This window comes from Chionomys nivalis, chromosome 26 (assembly GCF_950005125.1).
Source record: "Chionomys nivalis chromosome 26, mChiNiv1.1, whole genome shotgun sequence".
NCBI classification, from domain to species: Eukaryota; Metazoa; Chordata; class Mammalia; order Rodentia; family Cricetidae; genus Chionomys; species Chionomys nivalis.
The window spans coordinates 27,515,539-27,540,444 of record NC_080111.1 but is presented as its reverse complement, the minus strand read 5'-3'; the positions used below and the strand labels follow the sequence as shown (position 1 = coordinate 27,540,444).

General features: G+C 41.1%; 1 protein-coding gene across 5 annotated transcripts in view; it reads left to right on the top strand.

The window, feature by feature from the left end:
• Cdk14 (cyclin dependent kinase 14) overlaps positions 1–24,906 on the top strand; it is a 617,691-nt gene that overhangs the window by 531,239 nt on the left and 61,546 nt on the right. For all 5 annotated transcript variants that reach the window (XM_057758883.1, XM_057758884.1, XM_057758887.1 and 2 more), the window contains 2 exons: positions 7,222–7,361; positions 13,315–13,458. In XM_057758883.1, the coding sequence (XP_057614866.1) occupies positions 7,222–7,361; positions 13,315–13,430 (256 nt within the window). In that variant the 3' untranslated portion in view covers positions 13,431–13,458. The remainder of the gene's footprint in view (positions 1–7,221; positions 7,362–13,314; positions 13,459–24,906) is intronic.

Sequence of the window (24,906 nt, the reverse complement as noted above, 5' to 3'; positions counted from 1 at the left end):
GTGGTAAAAGCTAGACTTTCCCAGAGAGGCCATTTGGTTGCTGTAGTTTGGGTGACGCTGAGGCTTTTGGTTATCGGTTTGGAAAGTATATGAAGGCCGACAAAAGTGCCATATAAAAATTTGTTACTATCTCACCAAGAAGCACCATGCGAGGGTCTAACCAGGACGCCTGATAATGGAATTAAAGTCAGGAACAATCTTTACAAGAGTTCTGAATAGTTGGGTAAACCTGGCAGAATGTGTTCTCTGTTGCCCCATCCCTGGATTAAGGAATCACTGCTGTGGTCACACCTGTCGGGCTGGAGAGATGGCTCAGTGGTTAAGAGCATTGCCTGCTCTCCCAAAGGTCCTGAGTTCAATTCCGAGCAACTGCACGGTGCCTCACAACCATCTGTAATGATGTCTGGTTCCCTCTTCTGGCCTGCAGGCATACATGTAGACAGAATATTGTATACATAATAAATTTTTAAAAAAGCAGAATTACACCTGTCTTCTCACAGAGACCCTAAAAGTCAGAAGATCCTGGACTGATATGGTGCAGACTCTAAGAGACTAGGGATGCCAGCCCAGACATCTCTGGTGATGGAAAACAAACCTTTTCATTACCAGAGATGGAGAAAAGAAGATATTTCATGTCAAAGCCAAATTAAACCATATCTATCTATAAGTCCAGCCCTACAGAAGATATAGAAAGACACCCAGGAAAACATAAGCAATAAATAATCTCACACCAGAAAAACCCAAAGAAGGGACACACACACACATACACACACACACTACCACCAACAATGAAATAACAGGAATTAACAATCATTGGTCATTAATATCCCTCAATATCAATGAACTCAGTTCCTCCAATTAAACACACACACACACACACACACACACACACACACACACACACAGGCTAACAGAATGGATAAGAAAACAGAGCCAATCTATCTGCTACATACAAGAAACACACCTCAATGTCAAAGATAGATAGTAACTCAGAGTAAAGGGTTGGAAAATCTTTTTCCAAGCAAATGGACTATTAGAAACAAGGTATTTTAATATCTAACAAAATAGTCTTCAAACCAAAATTAATCAAAAGAGATAGAAAAGGATATATATATATACATATATATATATGTATATATATATATATATATATCCTAATCATGTATCAAACCTCACACATTAATAGTGGGAGACTTCTGCACTCATATCAATGGACATATCATTCAGACAAAAACTAAACAGAGAAATAATGGACATTATGACTCAAACAGACTTAATAGATATCTACAGAACATTTCACCCAAACACAAAAGAATATACCATCTTAGCACCTCATGGAATATTCTCCAAAATTGACTACATACTCAGTAACAAAGCATGTCTCAATAGATACAAGAAAATTGAGATAGACCCCTGTATCCTCTGAGACCACCATGGATTAAAGCTGGGTTTCAGTAACAACAGAAACAACAGAACACCTGCAAACTCATGGAAACCAAACAATTCCCCACTGAATGACTACTGGGTTAAGGCATAAGTAAGAAGGAAATGAAAGACTTTCTAGAATTCAGTGAGCAGGAATGTGAACATACCCACATTGATGGGACACAGCGGAAGTAGTGCTCAGAGGAAAGGTCATAGCACTAAGTGTTTTCATTTAAAGGAAAGAGAGACTCGTACTAGTGACTTAACAGCACACCTGAATGTTCTAGAACATAAAGAATCAAACACATCCAAGAGGAGCAAATGGCAGAAAATAACCTGAGAGCTGAAATCAGTAAAATAGAAACAAGGAGAACAATACAAAGAATCACTGGGACAAAGAGTTGTTTCTTTGATAAAATCATCAAGATAGACAAACCCTTATCTAAAACTAAAAGAAAATAAGAGAGAGAATATCCAAATTAACAAAATCGAAAATGAAAAGAGGAACATAGCAGACATGGTATGGTGGAAATCCAAAGAATCGTTAGGTCATACTTAAAAACCTATATTCCACAAAATTGGAAAATCTAAAAGAAATGGATGATTTTCTCAACAGATAACACTTACCAAAGTTAAACCAAAATCAGAAAATCTATTTAAATGGGCTTATAACCCCCAAAGAAATAGAAACAGCCATTAAAAGTCTCCCAACCAAAAAATACCGAGGACCAGACTGTTTCAGTGCAGAATTCTGCCAGAGTCCCAAAGAAGAGTTAATGCCAATATTCTTCAAATTATTCCACAAAATAGAAACAAAAAGAACATTTCAAATTCATTTTATGAGGCCACAGTCATTTTGATACTCAAACCACACAAAGTTTCAACAAAGAAAGTGAATTAAGGATCAATTTTCCCCAAGAACATTGGTGCAAAAATACTCAATAAAATATTCACAAGCAACTGAATCCAAGAATATATCAAAAAATTATCCACAGTAATCAAATAGACTTCATCTCAGAGATGCAGGGATGGCTCAGCGCATAAAAATCTTTCAATGCAATCTACCATAAAAACAAACTGAGAAAAGAAAACACATCATCATCTCATTAAATGCTGGAAAAGCCTTTGACAAAAAAAAAGTCTTGGAGAGATCAGGGATTAAAGGACATACATAATCATAATAAAAGCAAAGTATAGCAAGCCTATAGCCAACATCAAATTAAATGGAGAGAAACTCAAAACAATTCCAGTAAAATCAGTAACAAGACAAGGCTGTCTACGGTCTCCATATATATTCAATATAGTTCTTGAATTTCTAGCTAGAGCAATAAGACGGAGGTACAAATTGGAAATGAAGATGTCAAAGTATCTTTATTTGCAGATGATATTATAGTATACATAAGGGGCCCAAGAAATTCTACCAGCTGACAAACAGCTTCCAGCAAAGTGACTGGATGCAAGATTAACTCAAACAAACAAACAGACAAAAAATCAGTAGCTCTCCTATATACAAATGACCAGCAGGTTTAGAAAGAAATCAGGAAAACAAGACGCTTCAAAAATAGTCACAAATAATAAAAAATATCTTGGAATAACTTTAACCAAGCAAGTGAAAGACCTGTATAATAAAAACTTAAAGTCTTTGAAGAAGGAAATTGAAGAAGATATCAGAAGATGGAAAGCTCATCCATGCTCATGGATCAGTAGTATTAACATAGTAAAAATGACCGTCATACCAAAAGCAACCTACAGTTTCAATGTAATCCCCATCAAAATTCCAACACAATTATTTACAGACCTTGAAGGAACAGTACTTAACTTCATATGGAAAAACCAAAAACCCAGGATAACGAAAACAATATTATAAAATAAAAGAACTTCTAGAGGTATCATCATCCCTGATTTTAAGCTGTGCTGCAGGGCTGCAGTGATACAAACCACATGGTGTTTGTATAAAAAACAGGCACATTGATCAAAGGAATCAAATGGAATCCTGGATATAAATCTACACTGCTATGAACATTGGATTTTTGATAAAGAAGCCAGACATAACCAGTGGAAAAGAAAGCATCATCAACAAATTGTGCTGGTCTAACTGAATGTCAACATGTAGAAGAATGCAAATACACCATATCTGTCACCCTGCACGAAACTCAAGTCCAAGTGGACCAAACACTTCAACATAAAGCCAGATACTCTGAACCCTATAGAAGAGAAAGTGGGGAATAGCCTTGAACACATTGGCACAGGAGATGTATCCTGAACAGAACACCAATAGCAAAGGTATTAAGATCAACAGTTAATATATGGGATCTCATGAAACTGAAGAGCTTCTGTAAGGCAAAGGACTCTACTGTCTGTAGGACCAAAGGGCAGCCTATAAAATGGGAAAAGATTTTCACCAACTCCACAACTGACAGAGGGCTAATATCCAAAATATACAAAGAACTCAAGAAACTAGACATCAACAAACTAAATAATCCAGTTTTAAAATGGGGTACAGATCTAAAGAGAAAATTCTCAACAGAGGAATCTCAAATGGCATGGCCAAGCACCACTTAAAAAATGTTTGACCGTCAGGAAACTTCAAATCAAAATGACTCTGAGATTCAATCTTAGACCTGTCAGAATGGCTAGATCAAAACACTAACGACAGCTCATGCTGGCAAGGATGTAGACCAAAGGGAACACTCCTCCACTGCTGGTGGGAGTGCAAACTTTTATAACTGATTTGGAAATCAGTATGGCGGCTTCTCAGAGAATTGAGCATCAGTCTACCTCAAGACTCAGCTATACCACTCCTGATCATGTGCCCAAAGGACACTCCATCGTATCACAAGGACACTTAGTCATGTTCATAGCAGCTCGTCACACATGGTGAGTAAGCCCAATGGAGCACCCATGGGCTGTGATAGGCAGTGTTGTGGCCTAAAGCTTAATGGAATCCCAGATCAGCAAGTATGTCTCCTTCCTGCCCAGCCTGTCATTTGTATCAGCTGGCTCTCCTGAAACCAGGTAGTACTGCTTACATCTGTAAAGCTGTTCCCATGGCAGAATCTTGTCACTGTAGGAGCCATTCAGAGAGATTGAATGAATGCTGAGCAGAATCACTGAGCTTTTATCATCACGCGGAACTGGAATTGTGGAATATGAACAGTGGTCTAGACCTGCAATACTGAACATCTCTATGCCCCATATACAAGGGCACCCTCATATGTAAAAGAAACACTTCTAAAACTTAAGATCTTTACCAACCCCACGTCAGACAGATGGCTGATCTCCAAAATATACAAAGAACTCAAGAAATTGGTCATCAAAAGAACAAATAATTCAATAAAAAATGGGGTACAGACCTAAACAGAGAACTCTCAGCAGATGAATCTAAAATGGCTAAAAGACACTGAAGGAAATGCGCAACATTCTTTGCCATCAGAGAAATGCAAATCAAGCCTCTATCTTACACTTTTAAGAATGGCCAAGTTCAAAAACACTGATGACAACTTATGCTGGAGAGGTTGAGGGATAAAGGGAACACTTCTGCATTGCTGGTGGGAGTGCAAACTTGAATGGCCACTTTGGAAATCTGTATGGTATTTTCTCAGAAAATTAGGAAACAACCTGCCTCAAGACCCAGCAATACTACTTTTGAGTATATACCCAAAGGATTCTCATACCACAAGAACATATGCTCAACTATGCTTATAGCAGCATTATTTGTCATAGGCAGAACCTGAAAACAACTTAAATGCCCCTTGAACAAAGAATGGATAAAGAAGATATCGTACATTTACACAATGGAGTACTACACAGCAGAAAAAAATGACATCTTGAAATTTGTGGGCAAATGAATAGATCTTAAAAACATCATATTGAGTGAGGTAACTCAGACCCAGAAAGAGAAATATAATATGTACTCACTCATAAGTGGCTTTTAGACAAAAAGCAAAGAAAAACCAGCCTACAATTCACAATCCCAAAGAACCTAGACAACAAAGAGGACCCTAAGAGAGACAGTATTTTCTGAATAAATTGGCAGCATGGGGGTCATGGGAGAGGGCAGGAAGGGAGGGGAAGGAAGGGAGGGTAGTGAAGAAAAATATATAGCTCAATAAAAATAATGAAAAAGATGAAAAAAATAAAAATGGAAAGATTTCCTGTATTAAAAAACAAAACAAAAAAGATACCTATTTGCACAAATTTGTGTCAGGTCTCAAAATCAGATATGATTCCAGTTGGACTTGATCACTCTTTTTTATCAAAGTAATATAAAATTGATAGAAATGAAATGTTCACTGTGGTAATATTAACACATAAACAGTACTTTCAATATAATTGTGTCTTTATTGTGAAGTCTGTCTATTTCAGACTTAATATTTAGAAATAGTAATGGCAGCTTTGTAAGGGTGAGAAGGACTTGAGACAGGAAGATACAGTGTTGGTGACCTGGCCCATCTGTAAGGGGGAGAAGAAGGACCTTGAAAATGCCTCCTTATCTTGTGGACGAATGTCTCTCAAAAAAGACTCTAAAACCAGTCCACAGATCTATCTGTAAATGAAAGAAACAAAGAAACAGATGAGCAGCGATGCAGCACTGGATCCATTCCTGAAGCCTTCAGATAGGAGAATTTAGTGAGGTCTCATGGGCCAGCCTGTGATTGAAGCGCATCACCTCCTTTCCCCTTCCACACCCGCTCCAGAGATACTTGAGTGCCCTACTTGCACTAATTTTCATACTCAGTACCTTCCAGACTTTTAAAAATACTCCCAGAGCGGCTTGGCCCTGATCCTCCCCTGGCTCCCTCTGAGAGTCGGTGCAGTTAGCCCCGCTTGCAGAAATACAGGGATTCCTGGCTTGAATCCTTTGGAGAGCACGGACCGCTTCATTGAGCATTCCACCGCCACTTCCTATCTACTTTCCGCGCTGTCCTTGTTGGACTGTAATATGTATGCGAATGGGAGCAGTGCCTGGGAAAGCGCCTGACATATGCTCTCTTCTCTGTAAAGGGGGTATCGTCAGGGTTAGGTTAATTAGCCATGTCTGATTGCCCCGACCAGCAGAATAGTTTCCATGGAAAGCAAAGCCGGGCTGACGGAGCATGGCTGCCGCACGTCGGAAAGCTTAAACCACATCAAAGGCGTCGCTTCTAGCCTTCTCTCCAATAATCTGAAGAGACACGGATCCTCTATCTACTGTTGTTTTAAAGGTCATCTTGAATTGATTCTGCCCCGTATCATATAAGCATATCTATTTGTTAACCTGGATGCTTGTATCAGAATGGCTGGCATTTTGGCAGGACACTTCCTTCAGTAATTTTATATTTCAGGCAAGAAAATAGAAATTCTTAGAGGAAAAGTAATTTTAGTAACTAGAGAATTTAATAGCCGCTCTATTTTAATTCTCCCAGTTATTCGGTATTAATTTCCTATAAATGCATCCATATGTGCAATGCTGTACAAAGATTCTATGAATATGTGTTGGCAACTATTTGATAAACTGTCTTCTCTAATTTTCTACTTCTGGACTTACTTTCATCCATTCTGAAATAATCAGTACTTTGCTTACAGTCAAAATACTTTCAGTCAGCAATACTTAGGATATCTAGAGAAAAGGTCAGCGTGGAGTAACAGATATTGGAAGGATGCATCTGAGTTTGGTTTGTTTATTTCAGCAGGTAATTTAAGTTGTTTTTCTGGTCAGGAATCAACTGAAGTATATGAAACATGCCATAAACCTGAAGTCCTGTTTAGTGGATTTCTTCTTTGGTCTGATTTCTGTGTTTTTGCTTGTGTTTCTAGGCTCAGCTATGTAAATCATGCTGAAGATTTGGCTTCCAAGCTTCTACAGTGTTCTCCAAAGAACAGGCTATCTGCACAGGCTGCCTTGAGCCACGAGTATTTCAGCGATCTGCCCCCGCGGCTATGGGAGCTGACTGATAGTGAGTAGGGCTCATCTGCAGCATCCAATCAGAGCACTTTGTCCTCAGTATGTAGCTTGCATATAGACAGATGGCCTCATTCATGTGTGCATAAGCCTAAGGTTATGTATATATGTGTATGCGTTATGAGAGTGTATGTGCATGTATGTGTTATGAGTGTGTGTGTGTATGCGTTATGTGAGAAAGAGAGAGAGAGAGAGTGTGTGTTAGAGAGAGAGAGAGAGAGAGAGAGAGAGAGAGAGAGAGAGAGAGAGAGATGTCATTGCTCAAGCCAGAAGGGGGATCATGTGTATATATATTTATTGGAGTCCTGCCATTCAATTGCTAGCTTACCAGACACAAAAAGAAAATGGATTCATTTTTTGCTATCTCTACTCTGCAGTCTGCAGCTGCATGTCTTTGTATTTGATTATGTGTGTGTCCAAAAAATGATCTGAGCAGTCATAAAGGCAAAGGAAAATATGATTTACATATTTAGTGCTTTCTGCACACAGTGCTATTTTAACTGGCTGCAGTACACAGAGGAAAAATGATTCATTTCTGTTTGATTTTCAGAGACCATCTTGGTTGTAACAATAACCTTAAAGAGCACTGTTAGGCAGGGAGCCGAAGAGCAGAGCTGGCAATTGGCTGATGTACTGAGCTGGCATGTAAGAACTGAAGACATGTAATTCATTTTAACTGCACATGCTCTTGGTATTTGTACAGACAGCTCTTCTCTAGATCTTTTTAAAACAAAACACATTCCTGGGTGGGTTTTTGTTTTGTTTTTACAGAAGTGCTCATATTTGCACAGACTTTTCCAATTACATTGAAAGTATTTGGGGAAGGATTTATGGCTGGGCGGATCTCAGCTTTCTTCCCAAGTGTGAAACAGAATTCTTGTGAAATTTTAAAATACACTATGGCAGCAGTAGGAATATTTTTATTCAGTGATGATATGTTCTTTCCAAAAGACCCATTAGAGATATTTCTTAACATATTTTCCTGATTGCCTTAAAATAGCATACTACATAGATGCATAAATATTTGTAATGCATTTATTAATTCCTGTACATACGTCACTTAAAAGTAGATGTGAAGCCGGGCCGTGGTGGCGCACGCCTTTAATCCCAGCACTCGGGAGGCAGAGGCAGGCGGATCTCTGTGAGTTCGAGACCAGCCTGGTCTACAAGAGCTAGTTCCAGGACAGGCTCCAAAACCACAGAGAAACCCTGTCTCGAAAAAACAAACAAACAAACAAAACAAAACAAAACAAAAAAAAACAAACAAAAAAAAGTAGATGTGAAGTTACTGCCTTTGTCTCTAAGATTTTTGACTACCCCTGCAGTATTGGATTGGATTCTCCATAGCAACAGTCATAATCACTCTCTATTTTGGCACTAAATCCTATGTAACAACTCCCTTGAGCCTTCTCAAGCTAAATTAGATAGATAGATGATAGATGGATAGATAGATAGATAGATAGATAGATAGATAGATAGATAGATAGATGATAGATAGATGATAGATAGATAGATAGATAGATAGATAGATGATAAATGGATAGATAGATAGATAGATAGATAGATAGATGATAGATAGATGATAGATAGATGATACATAGAGATGATAGAGATAAATGATAGATAGATAGATATGATAGAGATAAAAGATAGATAGATAGATAGATAGATAGATAGATAGATAGATAGGATAGATATATAAATAGATAGAATGATGGATAGATATAGATGATAGATCGATCGATCGATAGATAGGTAGATAGACAGATAGATAAAGATAGATAGATATCTCACACTTATTTCTATCCAATTTCTTTTAGCCCTAAGGTAATTGTAGATGTATTGACCTAATTCTCTCCTTATGCTTACAAATCTTCTTTAACATCTCAGTTATTCCCAACCTATATTTCCTTTATCATCCATACTACTTCCTTTCCAAAGATCTACCATCTATTATAGCACTGATCCCAACCTTTTAAAGAAAATTCAAGATTAAAACCTATGAAAAAAATGAAACAAAATAATGAATTGATCACGCATATCTTTGAACTGGCAAACACAAAAGGTGCAAATGGGATCACTAGTGTATGGCTTCCTGAACTTCAGAACTGAGGATTGTTTTCCCCGTGCGGTATAGCTTCCACCTTGATCTCACCCCTCCTTAGCGACATCTCAATCCCAGTCAGCCTGATGACTGGGTTTAAGTCAAATTTTGAGGGTCTGCGAATTCTGAATTCTGTAGTAGTACTTTCCTGTTAATATGGACTTATTACCCCCTTGCCACTTAGTTTATCAGCCGGTGGTTAAATGCAGTTTCTGTAAGGGAGTAAATGCCTACACATTATCACTGAGCAGCAGACTGCCAACCGAGACAGCCTTGCCCCCGTCATTAACAAGTGCAATGTATGCAGAACACCAGAGGGGAATTAAAGCCACAAAAAATACCTCAGGGTGGTATTTTTAATATGAGAATTTAATTTGTAATTTCACAGATTAAGAATTTTGGCTGCATTAATCCCTTTATCAGCTCACAGCAGGCCATTTGCAGAAGCATAACCATAAGGCGATATTCATTGGCAGAAACACGTCTCTGCATAACGTTAAACATCACGAGCAGTGAAACCTTTTGAAGGGGGGAGAATAAAGTGAAAAATCATTATATTTTTAAAGCAAGATTCTACTAAATGCCTCCAGTAACAATTTTGAGTTACAGAAATGCTATTTCTGCGTCTAGAAGATAATCATTATGAAGGATAAATCCATTCGCAAGAAAGGACAATCCCAGTATTAAATACTATAGTCATTTCCATTTAGAACAACGTGGCTGCCCTTGTAAACATGTTTGCAAAACAAAGAATCCCCAGACTTATGTGACTTCAGGAATTAGGCTGCTTGACTCTTGTGTGAGTTAGTATTTGACTGACTGTACTCAGAAATTCTCAGTCTTCAAATCAAACTTAAGATTTGTGTCGATTTTTGTAAAGTTCACTGTCCTACAAATGGCAGAGTTGGTGACAGCCACAGAACCCTCATGTCTTCCATTTCAAGAGCATTTGGGGGAGGATGGACCTTCCAGGAAATACTGCAGAACCAACAGAAGGAGGAGTCCACAGGTGGTGGTGCTGATCCCCAGTCTGTGGAACTCCGCTGTCTTGGTCAGCTTGGAAATAGTAGAGCGGGGGAGGCTGAGATAGTAGATATTTATCCTCACAGTTCCAGGGATAGACAGAAGATGAAGATAGAGGTGCTGCTTGATTCTGTTCCTGTCCTCACGCTGACAGAGGCCCACCCTGCTTGGTCCTCATAGGGAGATGAACATGTCTCTGCTCTTCCTCCTATAAAGCTACTAATCCCATTGTGAGGACCACTCCCTTCCTAAGGTCATCTAAACTTCTAAGCTTCATTACCTCCCAAAGGTCCCATTCCCAGATACCAACACACTGGGGCTGGGGCCCCTAACATCAATTTGAAAGGGGGCCCAATTCATTCCACAAAGCTCTTAGTCTCTGATGGCTCATAGCACTTTATAGAAGAATGTCCACCAGACAACAACACCAAAACATCTTAAGGCAGAACCTGAAACCAAGTTAAAAGGAGAATACTGGTCTCCAGCCTTGGCATGCTTTGGTTAACCAGACCCCGTGGGTGTATGGCCCACATAGCTGTGAGAATCAATGGAGTCGGTCGAGCTGTTTGGGACCAGATAATATGGCTGATAGGGAACAGGGGTAGCAAATGTGGAAGTGCAAGTGTGTTGTGGATGGCCAAGCCCTGATGGCGGTGTGGGAGAACTCAGCCGACTTCTCCAAATGGTCACTGAAGCCCATCAGAACATTTATTGTAGCTATGTAATAAAATTTAGAAGTGAAGAATTAGTGTCACCAAAGTAGGAAATAAAATAAATACATCAAGGGGAAGAAATTGAACAATCGCCTAGGGATCTGTCTGACAGTTAACGCTGACCAAGGGCATTCTCTTCCTGTCCCCAAACCCCAACAGCCTTGCTCTACTTCTTCACAAAGATTTAATTGCAGGCAATAAGTAGAGGGCTCATTTAGAGGAAATTCATTACTTTCCCCAAACACACCACGGCTCATTCTCCTGTGTATACTGTAAAGTTACATAAATAATTGAAGCTGAACTATGCTTGTCAGAGTAAATGAACAAAATATACTTCACAGCACAGAGTCCTTGATTTTATTACATTCATTTGCTAATTCATAAAGCTCAAATCTCCTAAAAGAAGGCCGGCAAATTGGTCCGGTGTGGAGATCACTGAGCAGGAACTCAGACTGGAAGCTCAGCTCCACGGGTCTTGGTCAGGCAACTGTGGACATGGGCCTTCGTCCCTCTGTGCTTTCCACTTCTCATTCAGAGAGTGAGTTGAGGAAGGCATGGTAGTCTTGAGGGACCCTCCCAGATGTAATATTTGCAGCTTTACCCGCGTGGTCCTCTATAATACCTTAACACCGTGATGTCATCTTTTTATGAGTGTAGCGAGCACACCTATCTTCTTCTTTCGTTTATTAATAACTTTATTTGAGACAGGGTTTCACTATATCGACTAGACTGACCTTGCACTCACAGAGCTCCTTGCCTGCATCTGCCTTCCAGTGCTGGGATTAAGCTCCTGCATCACTGTGCTGGCCCACTAGTGCACTTACTTTAAACGGCTTTGCTGTTTCCTTTTCCGTTGTGTCTTGACTGTTTCCCCCCAGGCAGCAATAGCTCTTGCAGCACCATTTCAACCCCTCTTTCACGTTGATCTGTCACTGGAATTTCACACAGTATCTGCCACCTCTTTCTGCTGACACTTGGTTTCCTGAACAGGATTCTTTCACGGTTTCCTTTTCGTCTCCTAGATCTATCCTCTGCAAGCTCTTCTCCCAGGCCACGTCGGCAGGCTGAGGCACACGGTTAGTGTTCCAGTGTGTCTTCCTTAGACCTTCCTGTCTGGCTCACTCCCTAGAGCTTGGTGATTCCACCCAGTCTCGAGATTTAGGTATCATCCAAACACTGGCGGCCCCTGAAGTCCCATTCCTAGTCCTCGCTCTCCTGACTCTCATAGTAGATACTGAAAAGTTAGGGTTACTAGACTCAGATTCATAAGCTTTTCACCCCATCTTGCTCCTGCTGAATTCCTGCTATTGAGAACAAATGGCAACACCATCTTTCTGGGTGATGGAGGCGATTGTTGTTTCCTCGGCTCCTGTCCTGTGCCTCCACAGAGCCACACCAATCCCCAGCTCACCTTGCCGCTCCCCTCCTGTATGTTCACAAGAGCAGCCTCGCTGCTCAGACCACTTCCCTTGCCTCCCTGAAGTCAGCTCTGACTTCTCGTCTTTCCATATTTTTGTGCTCGCTTTCCTTCCAGGTTTGCCTGCCTTCTTGCCTTCACATGGCTGCTCAAACATCCCTTCTCTATCAGGGATGGCTCTGACCATCTGTCTCTCCAACATCTGTTTTTTTCTTCTCTACTTTCCTTCTTCATAACACTTACCATTATTTATTAGATGTATTTAGTTGTTTATTTTGTCCCCCTCCCAGTCAGAAAGTCCCAAGGCAAGCCAGCATTTCCTTCTCTGATTTCTTTGCTGTAGGAATCTGCAATTCCCAGGAAATGTTAGAGTAAAAGCCCACTTCTGTCACGAGTGGCTGAAAGAATGGCAAATGCTTGTCTCCAAATCCAGGTTTATTGTTCTAAGATCATAGAATCATGGTCTGTGGCTCCGTGTTGTGCAAGTGTATATGTGTGTACATGTGTATGTGTGGAAATGTTTATAGTTGTGTGTGTGCTTTTGACCACTGGCCTTTCAAACGCCAACACATACCACAGTGTACCCCATGCTGGGAATCCAGACTGCATTGCAATCTCCATTTCCTTTTAGACAAAATGGTGTCAGTGTGTGTATAGCTATGAAAATGGAACCTTTTTTTTCTCTCCTCAGTGTCTTCTATTTTTACCGTCCCAAATGTGAGATTGCAACCGGAAGCTGGAGACAGTATGAGGGCCTTTGGGAAAAACAATAGTTATGGCAAAAGTCTATCAAACAGCAAGCACTGACAAGCCTGGCATTCTCAGGAGAGCACAGGTAAGAGACGCTGCTTTACTGGAAAGTAATATTCATAATAGACATGGAATAGACCTATTCACTGAAGTCTTTCAGCCTCATTTCCCCCAGAAACTGTCTTAGGAATTCCATGGGCTATTCTGGCATTCATCAAACACTTGGCTGAGGCAAAGACCAATCAGGAGCGTCAGTGTTTTCAGGCACCACCTAGGCTGTGAGCCAAGTTCTGCCGCGTCATGTGCATTAGTGATGTGGTCACATGCAAACCGTTGAGTCACGAGCGTCTACTTTAACTGATCTTGAATTCATCACTGATGTTAGGGAAGTTCCACTTTGAGCTGCACCTAAAGCATGAAGCTGTTTTGTCTGACCAATAAAATTAGTTTTTTAATTATTTACTGTCATTTTAAAATGAGGCTATTTCATATAGAAGTCTCGATTTCTTGCATTCCATGAAGTGTCGGCAACTCTGACAATACTCCTTCTATCCCATCATAAAATTTTATGTGTGATAAGGAGAATAACCTGTCCTTGTTTTAAAATAAGCTGGCCACTGGGCCCTCATTGGTTTCTGATTCCTGTCTGGCCCCTGCCACAGACCTATCATAGTAAAGCTTTGGGTTTCACAGTTTAGTTCTTTGACCTCTACTGTTTTCAGGTAGGAACTGTAAACTAACTTGGTGGTGTCCAGGCATGTCAGACTACCAAGTCATCACACATGCCCAGTGGCCAGCGGAAGACAGCAGTGTCTGGAAGGTTGTGTCTTTCTGGGTTACCAGAGACCAATGTCTGGAAGGTTGTGTCTTTCTTGGTTACCAGAGAGCAATGTCTGGAAGGTTGTGTCTTTCTGGGTTACCAGAGAGCTATGTCTGGAAGGTTGTGTCTTTCTGGGTTACCAGAGAGCAATGTCTGGAAGGTTGTGTCTTTCTGGGTTACCAGAGAGCTATGTCTGGAAGGTTGTGTCTTTCTGGGTTACCAGAGAGCAATGTCTGGAAGGTTGTGTCTTTCTTGGTTACCAGAGAGCAATGTCTGGGCTTTGTAACATCTCCCTCTGTTTGTTCGTTTGTTTGTCATTTCAAGTAAGGGCTGCTGTGTAGCCCTGGCTGTCCTGGAACTCCCCCTGTAGATCAGGCTGGCCTCAGACTCAGAGATCTATCTTCCTCTGCCTCTTCCACTGGCCACACCTCAGTCTTCGGCAAATGGAGAATGAGCTTTCCTTGTGAGGAAGCCTTCTTAATGTTGGTCCCTGTTAAGCATGATCATCACTTCTATGTTTCATAAATGCCAAGTGAGCTGAATGATGTGTACAATAAAAACTGTGCACACACACACATGTGTGTGTGTTTATGTGTGTATGTAGGGGGTGGAATGGGGATGTAGGCCAGAGGTTGATGCCAAGTTCTTCCCTCAATCTCTTGTCCACAGGTCCACATTACTTTTTAAGACAGAGTCTTTCCTTGAACCCGGAACTCTTTGATTCAGGTAGACTAGCTGTCCAGCAAGCCTGAGGGATTCTTCTGTCTCTGCCTCCCTAGTATTAAGATTATAAGTATTCCATGTTTGTCTTTTTTTTTTTTTAAATGTGTTTTGGGGAATGGCCTGATTTTCTTCTATTTGAAACTGGTAAGAAGCTAAGTGGACAGATGGCAAGGACTGTAAACTCAAATATATACCCAGCCCTGTGAAAGACCTGCCAAGTGTCTTCGGCGATTTTAGAACTTAGCTTTTCATGCTCTCAGCATGGGGTTTAATTTTGCTGGCCTAGGGATGCAGTAGAGATTTATGTTGATTTGGAAGGGGAAAAAAAGATTCCTACTTAAAATATGGCTTGTAAAGGCTGGCCAGCCTGCTCTTAAGCCTGCAGCTCCACGGGTAGCCTCATGCTTCCAAGAGTGGTTTGATTCATGAGAGTTGTATGCGGCATGCACATTTTTAAAGTGTTTAGCTCCCACATTGCAGACTCCTTAGCTGATTAGGTAGAAAGAGAACAAAAAGTGGGTCCCGTTTGATTGACTCATGCACACACGCACACAGTCAAGTCTGTCTTTCCGCCCCAGGACCATACGTGTCCTTTCTTCTTGGCTCTTCTGAATGCCCCTGACCGATGCAGTCAAGGCTGCAATGGCGTGTTCGAGATCAACTCGTCCTTGTAGAAATCAAAGAGAGCTGGCTGAGCAGAGCATTGCCTGGAAAGATTCAAAATGGGCTGGTTGAAAAGATGTTTACAAAGGTGCTTGGGACTGCAGCCACAGACCTTACAAAGCTTGTAGTGCTTCCTCATGCCAGATCGAGTTGGATCCACAGTGTCTGATTCTCTCTACAAGTGTTTGATAACAGTACATGGACTTTCCCTATGAGTGTTGGCCCTGTTACATCAACCTTGAAGGTTTCAGTACTACTGCTGCTCCAGCTATGACATCTAATACAGTAGGCCACTAAAGCAAGATCTCAATTCTTTTCAGAAGTTTTTTGGAAAACTGGATTCTGTCAATAGAAAAAGAAATCATCTTAGTGTCTTATTTTTGCAAGTATGACTACCAAATGTTTTGATGTTAGAGGTCAGACAATGCAGCCTGTTGGTCGCCTGCAGCATATGGTGCACTTCTTTCTGACCAGTAGATGAATTCCAAACTAGAGATATTATGAAGCGAAAAGTCATGTCAATAAGTGGTTCTCAGGAAGAAAAAAGATAAAATCCTCTAGTCTTTGATTTTCTGATTTTTTATTTATTTGTCACATGTTTATAGCAGTCTGTGGCATATTAAATTTTACAACAGTATATCAACTTTTTTTTTTTATAACACCCACAGTGACTGGGAAGGAGAAAGAGGGGAAGAGCCCTGAAAAGAAAGCTGCAAGTGTCTGGGTTAAGAGTAGGGGTCACCGCCACTGGGGATTAAAGCAGAGTCCCTACATTTTGTGATTCTCTAGAGACACCCCAGCTGTTTCAGAGCTTGTTCCCACTTGTTTGGTCACTACGAAGAGTTGACTGAAATCTAAGGGAGTCTCAAATGTACATAAACATTTTTCTTTTATGAAGTGTAGGGATAAGACATCCCTTTTCCAGCAAATCAGTTGGTCTTCAGACTCCATCAATCTCAATGTAAACTCACAAAGAACCTATCTAGTGCACAGAGTAATACTGTTTGGTCCAATCGCAAGAGGTTCACTCTGCCGGCATTGGCAGCCTCCTTCTGTTTCAGCATGTTATCATTCTTCGTCCGCCTGATTTAAGAATTACGTGGTAATGAAACAATGGTTACTCTCTCTTTGCCTACCACAGTCAGTTAATAGTTATTTCCTAAAAGTGGTCTGTTAAGTAAAGAGATTAGAGTTAATTGCTCAAGAAACTTTCATTGAATATGATCGGGGTGGTTTATTTGGTATTTTGTTTGTTTGCCATATTTGCTTCATGACCCAGTGTGCTGGTGCCACACTCTCTGAAAATAGACATCTCATATTCCGGGATACCAAATGCTTGCAACTTACTTTCTAGGACCATGAATCTATATTTTAAGAAACTCCAAGGGTCATTAATTGATAACTGAAAGAGAGAAAATCAATCTTCGCTGGGTTGAACTCCCTAATTGGTTACCTAACACCTGGTAATGGTTACCCATAGACAACGTATATATAGGAGCAAAGTGGACTAGGTATACTGGATTTATATATTTATTGGGATTGTGTGTGTGTGACTATACTAACTAAAGAGGTCAAAAATTGGTAGAGCAGGGTGCTGGATGGGCTGGAGAGATGAAATGACATAAGTACAATACTCATGCATGAAATTATTTGATTTAATTTAAGAACTTGAGAGGACCACAAATAGTGAAGTCTTCAGGGGTTGTAGATTTATAAGGTAAAATAAACAACTTACTTGAGTCAGGACAGGGTAAAGATAAACTAGGAAAATAGCATTTTATCACATGAACGAAAATAACTTGTCTTTCTATTAATCTGTCCCTTTCCCCTTTCTTCCTTTTCCATAAGAAAGAATGGTGTCATGTAATATAATACAGTAACTGTGTGCCTATTTACAATTATTTTTAATTAAGTTCAGTTCTCCTTCATTATCTCTTCCTTGGTAGAATTTTGAGTGCCAGATAGTTGAAGGCTATGGTCACTCTACCGCATCTCATTGTGCCCTTCTGGGCAATACTGATGGAGAACACTTCTCTTATCCATCTTTTAAAGGAGAAATCAGGAAAAATGAGCCGGATTTATTGCAGTAGAGTGTGTTTTAGTGCTAGATTCAGATCACTTCAGAAGAGTACTCTGTGTTGAAGAGGGGAAAGAGAACCATGCCAAAGCCAGAGGAATAGAGTCAGAGCCAGGAGACTGAGAGCGACCGGAGAGACACAGCGCTTGGTGTTCTTGGGAACAGACACGAAGGGAGGCCCCAGTGAAGTGCCCCAGTGACTCCCTCAGGCAGCTGTGGGCAAGAGAAGGGGCACAGACAAGCTTCACAAAGACCAGATAGAAGTCAGCAGTAGCCGTAATCTGTCTGCCATATTGACTCTGGAAACTGCTCCAGGATATGCAGCCACCAATGGCTCTCCTCCATGCTGTGACATTGTAGTGTTTCACACTTTTGGTCCCTGTCAGCTCGTACTGCCCTCGTCTTCCCTTTCCTTTGTGGCTTCTGCTGCCTGCTTTTGCTTACTCTTGGATCCGTCTTTGTCTCTCTCCCCTTTGTCCGACTTCTGGAGGAGTTGACTGCTGGGCTCTTATTGCCTTGGATTCTAAAACCCTCCTAGAAAGCAGCTCCAGTTTTTATATTTCATAACCATCATTAAGAAGAAGAGAGTGAGACTACTGGGTCAACCACCCCTTTATGAGCTACGGCCTGATCCCAGGCCACTTCAAGGTCAGGACTGAGCCTGGTTCAGTTCACCCAGCTATAAGTAGGGTGGCCACATAGTTCATAAATAAGGACCCTTCAGAATGCAACTCTGGTTTTGTCTGTCCCAAAAGCTTCTGTGAAGCAAGCCATGTGCCTACAATGAGCTTTGATCTGGTTGTGTGGGACAAGGTTAAAATTAGACTCATGAGAGGAAGGCTCAACTTGAATACTCAGTGACATCCATGCGGTATTTCAGATCCTCATTGGCAGATATTTGGGGTTGTTGGCTAAAGTTTGTTGTTGTTGTTGTTGTTGTTGTTGTTATTGCTAAGTCCTGTTGCATTTTCTCAACAGCAGTTGCAGATGGAGAGAATGGCTATTAGGATGTATCACCATCTTTATTCAAAGGGCAAATCTGGGTCTTTCAGGAGAAGGAAGATCACAGTCTCTCTTGTTGTTGCCAGGACTCTGCACGGTCCAGCAAATGTTTCTTCTCAAGCAGCTGTAGTTTCATCGTTTCTTTTGTCTTGGGTAGTTGACAACATTTGTTCAAATAGTAGGAGCAGAGGAAGGAACCCAAGCATCCTCCCAGTCTTTATCATTGCTCCAACTGGTCTAGAAAACTGAGACAGAACTTTCCATCTGCTCTGTAAAGTTGCGTGGTGCCTGATGCATGGTGCCTGGTACACGCTGCATGCTACGTGCAATGGCCTGAGAAGATGCTGCAGACTTACTCAGTTTCCTACCGCCCGTCTCGACACCCTTTACTGTAATGGGGTGATCACATGAATTCCAGCATGGCTAGGACTGTGCTGTAGACCACAGCCATTTGTGGCAATGTCGAAAGGTTGGATACCCCTGCACGTTTAGCTCTCTTCCATGCTGAGGAAGTTTGCCTCTTCTGTTCCCTCCTCCCTCCCTCCTTTTCTTGGGGCACCTCTAATCCGCACTCAGCACCATTACCACCCCAACTCCACAAGCAGATGAGGGATCGACTATCTAAAAGCAGAATGGAAGAGTTCTACAGTGTTTCAGGAGAGTATTTATGAATCACTTGGTTTTGTATTGAAATAATAGACTTATAGAAACGTTATAAAAGCAGTATCATTCCCTGACTTTCCTAAATACCATTCTCTCTTTTTCTCCCCCATTTCTGCCATATGTAAACATGAGTAAACATTTAATTTTTTTTAAACTGTGCGTTATTCACCTGATGACCTTTTATGTTTAAGTAATACAGTGTACTTAGCATTTAAAAAAGCAATTTAGAGTTATAGTTTTAATATTAAAATAATGAAAGCTTTTTGATCTTGTCTTTTTTATTTCATTCTCTGATTAGGTGTGTTTTCTGTTTATTTGGTTGGTTTCTGTTTTACTTATTATTTTCTGGTTTTTTGTTTTGAGAATTTGCTTGAGATTTTGGTTTTGAAGTGGCTGAAAGAAAAGACACTGGTTTCATACTCCACAGACTGGCTTCTTAGCCCATGGATCCTAAAACAAGTTCTCTCTCTCTCTCTCTCTCTTTCTCCTCTCTCTCTCTCTCTCTCTCTCTCTCTCTCTCTCTCTCTCTCTCTCTGTCCTCTTTGTGTGTGTGTGTGTGTGTGTGTGTGATTTAGCATTTCCAGATTAGAAGCTCTTCAAACTATAATTTGGGCAGAGAAAATAACACTGCAAAGCCCAAAGCTTTTTGCCAACAGCATAATCTGAGTAAAGTTTTTGCATGGATGGAGGCACAGGTGTGAGTAACTAATAACCAGACTGTATTTTACAGTGTATGGCCCCACCCCTGACTGGTTGTCCTCAGCTCAAGAATTCTATTTTTCCTTTTCACCTAATGTTGATTCTTGTGGATTTGGGGGTGCAGAAGGCATTGCCTTTGCCCTCACTGCGCCGTATTGTAATATTAATACCAAGAGAGCAGCCGAGCCTCACCAGACTGCCTTTGTGGTCTGTTGGCACTCTAAGAAGTATCTGAGCATAAAACAAGGCTGTTTGAGCTGCAGGGGGCTGATGGCCAGAGCTGACATTGTACTGCATGCAGGACGAGGTATAAAGGGCGCTGTTGAGAGTGATGGCCAGAGCTGACATTGTACTACATGGAGGACGAGGTATAAAGGACAGTGTTGAGAGGGGAAGGCAGAAAGAAGCTCAGACACCCCTCTTGTCCCACAGGTCCTCCTCATCACTCCCTCCGAGATGGTCCTTTTGTGCAAGCATTGTCTGAGTGACAGTGGGATCAGGGTTAGGGCTCAAGCCTGAAATGAGGGCCTTAAACAGATTAAAGTTCTAGCAGGTTTAATAAAAACCTCACCTAAAAGGTCTCCCAATAAGCAAAGTTGAACATTTAGCTAAATTACTACAGGTATAATTAGCAAAATGTTTGCATTACTCTGACATGCTACTGTGGATAAAGCTTTTAAGAACATGAATTTGGTTATGCAAATGTATAATTTACTGAGTCTCTTTTGGAACTTAGAATGGCTGCTGTTTCTACCAATACACACACACACACACACACACACACACACACACACATTCACTCACATACATACACTCATACTCAGCACTACACATCAAAGACTAATTTTACAATAGTCATAGAGTTTTGAAGTAACAGCATATAGATTAGAGCCTTACCTTTCCACCTCTGGAAATACGGTACAAAGTCTAGAAAAACTAAAACAATATAAAGTTAGAGGATTTGGCAGAAATTTATCCCATAACTAATATCATCATATAGGCCAAATACTATTCTGTCAGCTCCCACACTGGGGTGAAATTTTGAATTAGCACCTTTGAATTAGCACCATTGTTTTAAAGTAGTTGGTGTTCTGTGTAGTGCCCTTGGATTTTTAATTGCTCTGGATTATAATTTCCAATGCAATTAGTAAAATGCCCTCAATTACATGATTATTGTAAATGAGGCTATTGGCTTAATTACTATAAATGGGAAAGATATGTGATTACCATGTGCAGCTAGATCATGTACAGTACTTATTTTATTTTATTACATACATTGGCACAATGATAACACATAATTATGTTGTATCTCCATAGCGAGATGCACAGAGTTGCGATGCATTGACAATAAGCCACCCACTGGACCCTTCTTTGTGAAGTAATTGGGTTATTCTGTGAGTGTAATTGAATACACTGATTCCGTGCAAGCCGGTCACATCTAAATGCGAAAAAAAAAACAGAAACAGGCAACAGAAAACTTCACCTCATTGACTAAAAACGTTCAAAGTACTAAATTCTGCGAGTCTCGGGAATTTACTCCTTGCAGCGCGTACCGCCGCGTCCCTTTTTACCTGTTTGGTTTGTGTTCACGTGCCATCTCACCGTCCATAGCAGTAGCCACATTCAGATCTGCCTGAGGAGAAAAGAGGGCTCGTCTCGGCTCTGACAAACATTCTCATCATCCTTGGTTTACAGATGCGCACTTAACAAGCTTATAGTGCATAATTAATTCCGCAAAGGACGCCCTTGACAGAGCGGGATTAGGAGAATTGCATATTGACAGTGGCAGGAGAAAATGAATCTATTTTCTCTGGGTAGGGCGGGGTGTTATTGTGTTCTTTAGAAACTGGCACATCTCAGAGGTGTTGCTCTCAAAATGATCGCAGGATGGAAAGAAATCAGTAATTACAGAGCCAGGCATTCAGTTGTGTCCTAATTTCCCCACCAGTTTTGCAGCGTTCCGGCTGCCTCAGAGACTTAAAGTATTCTCATTAGGTAGCAGAGGAGGCAGCAGCCTTGCCGACTCACTTGCTCTCTCCCTGGCTTTTCTTTTCTTCCCCCCTTCCATGCCTGCCTTGGGAGTGACTGTGAAGATCATTTGCTGGAATGATTGGCAGGTTAGAGGATTCGATCAGATGAGTTCCTCTTAGTGCAGGTCAAAAAGGCTAGTTAGCAGGAGCTGTCGAAAAATGCCAGCAGCATTCGAAATGGGAAATGTCATGACTTCCAGGCAGGGGGTGCCACCTGGAAGAGAAAGCCCTCAGCTCATTAGCTAGTTACAGGATGCAGGCTTAACTGGAGGGAGCAAGAAGGAAAGATAATACCCAATAGGAAAAATGATTGTGAAGTGGAATTGATTTCATGTATAATTTGTTTATCACTAGAGGGGACAAATGCTGTCCTTCTGACATGAGCAGAGGAGCGTGGACTAAGAATGAAGCCACTTAGCATAATCTGCAGGTTGAGCTTCGGATTTCAAGAATGCAAACTTCTTTATTCTTAACTGGGAAAATGATCAGGTCATGTTATGTTAATTAAAGCTGACATACTCTAAAATGTTTTATCTGTGCAATTGCGATGACTCCACAGAAACAGAGAGATGGACAACTTTAACTTAGCTGTATACCGAAGCAGGAGGGGCTGGTGTGTGCAGGACTAGTTAGCTGTATACTGAAGGAGAAGGGGCTGGTTGTGCAGGACTAGTTAGCTGTATACTGAAGGAGAAGGGGCTGGTGTGTGCAGGACTAGTTAGCTGCATACTGAAGCAGAAGGGGCTGGTGTGTGCAGGACTAGTTAGCTGCATACTGAAGCAGAAGGGGCTGGTGTGTGCAGGACTAGTTAGCTGCATACCAAAGCATAGGGGCTGGTGTGTGCAGGACTAGTTAGCTGCATACCAAAACATAGGGGCTGATGTGTGCAGGACTAGTTAGCTGCATACTGAAGCAGAAGGGGCTGGTGTGTGCAGGACTAGTTAGCTGCATACTGAAGCAGAAGGGGCTGGTGTGTGCAGGACTAGTTAGCTGCATACTGAAGCAGAAGGGGCTGGTGTGTGCAGGACTAGTTAGCTGCATACTGAAGCAGAAGGGGCTGGTGTGTGCAGGACTAGCTTAGCTGCGTGCTGAAGAAGAAGGGGCTGGTGTGTGGAGGACTAGTTAGCTGCATACTGAAGCAGAAGGGCTGGTGTATCTCTACCGACTGCTTGCTGCATACTGAAGCCTAGGGGCTGGTGTGTGCAGGACTAGCTTAGCTGCATGCTGAAGCAGAAGGGGCTGGTGTGTTTCTACCTACTGCTTAGTAATTGCATGAATCAAACCAGGGTCCTCGATTTACATGCAGTTTCGTTGGTACAGGAGACCCAGTGCCTTCTGAGATATTTACATCTGTCCTGTGCTAAAATAGTGAGGTACACTAGTCAATGATTGCATCATATTTTGGTCCACGGTTAAATTTTTAATCCTTGTTCTTCTTAAAGGGGAAGCTTCCAATTTTACTACAGCCTAGATGTCAGTTCACACTCAACACTTTACAAACAAAACTAAAAATAAGGTAAATTAATTTACATGTTTAAAATAAAAGAGTGTGGTGGCGGTGCAGAAAATGGTATTTCCTGACATGTACTCCTGTTCTAGGCCCCGGATTAAAACCAGTAGCTTTTACGATGAATTAAATACGTCTTAGTGTGGAGCCTTTACCTACATAAATTCCATTAGAAAGTATTTTCTTTTGATAAGAAGTTTTATGATGTCTTTTGCTTGGAGAGCAGCATCTTGTCGTTTTATTGCGAAGGCCTCAAGCTGCAGATCTTCCTGACTGAACACTGACAGTGTTTCCTCAGTGCCCACATTCTGCAGAGGACACATGTGTTCAGATGTTTTTGCCCTGGCTTTTTTTTTCCCTCCGAAGTATTGAGACACTTTATGAGGCCACTGTTAAATAGCCAAGACTGTTTTATCAAGAGGCCCCAGACTGCTGTGTGCAGTGAATAACACTCTTAAACCCTCCCCGCCAAAACACCAGTGCAAAATTCATTCTCGTCTGTATCTCGCATAAAAGCTTAGCATTAATCTACCCATATAGCTGTCAAGTTGTACTGCATTAGTTCTTTCAAATCAGAAAATTGAAACATCAGTGAGAATCCTTTCCTTTCTCCATTTGAGAGTTTTATTGTACAGTCCAGAAAGTGGCCTTAAAGGGAATATATAAATATATGGTTTTCCACATTTCTGTATGAGAAAAGGTTCACCCAAATTGAACATTACTTATCACAGTAATTCAATTTATTGGCAGATTTATTAGAAAAATGAATTTTTAATTAGGGACTGGAGGTGTGCCTCAGATCTATCAGTTTTATGGGAATATTGTTTTGGTTTTTTTCCCAAGGCTTTTTCCACCACAAAATAAATCAATATATATATATATATATATATATATATATATATATATATATATATATATATAGAGAGAGAGAGAGAGAGAGAGAGAGAGAGAAACAAGCAAATAAAAACTCATTTTAAATGGTTGGTTGCCTACAGTGGGTTCCCAGGCTGTCCCTGCATTTTAGGCAGGTGGCCCAGACTTCAGAGGTGGCTGTTGTACGGGGAGGAGAGAGATGCTCAGGCCTGGTCCCATTCCTTATCGTTTTCTTCAGCTCAGTGCTACAAAGTCAGCTCTGTGTTTACTTCCTCTGTGGACTTTGATATTTTGAATTCTTTGTTACCCCCCTCTGATCGAGCTTGGCATCCTTATATTGATCCTTCCAAACTCTATGAACCAGGTGAGCATTGCTGCAGTCTCACCTTCAGGTTTGATGATTTGGGCCCCAGGAAAGGAAGTGTCCTCTGTGTAAACAGATGTTGGTCCACATGTGCTGCGTTTACCACCCAGGC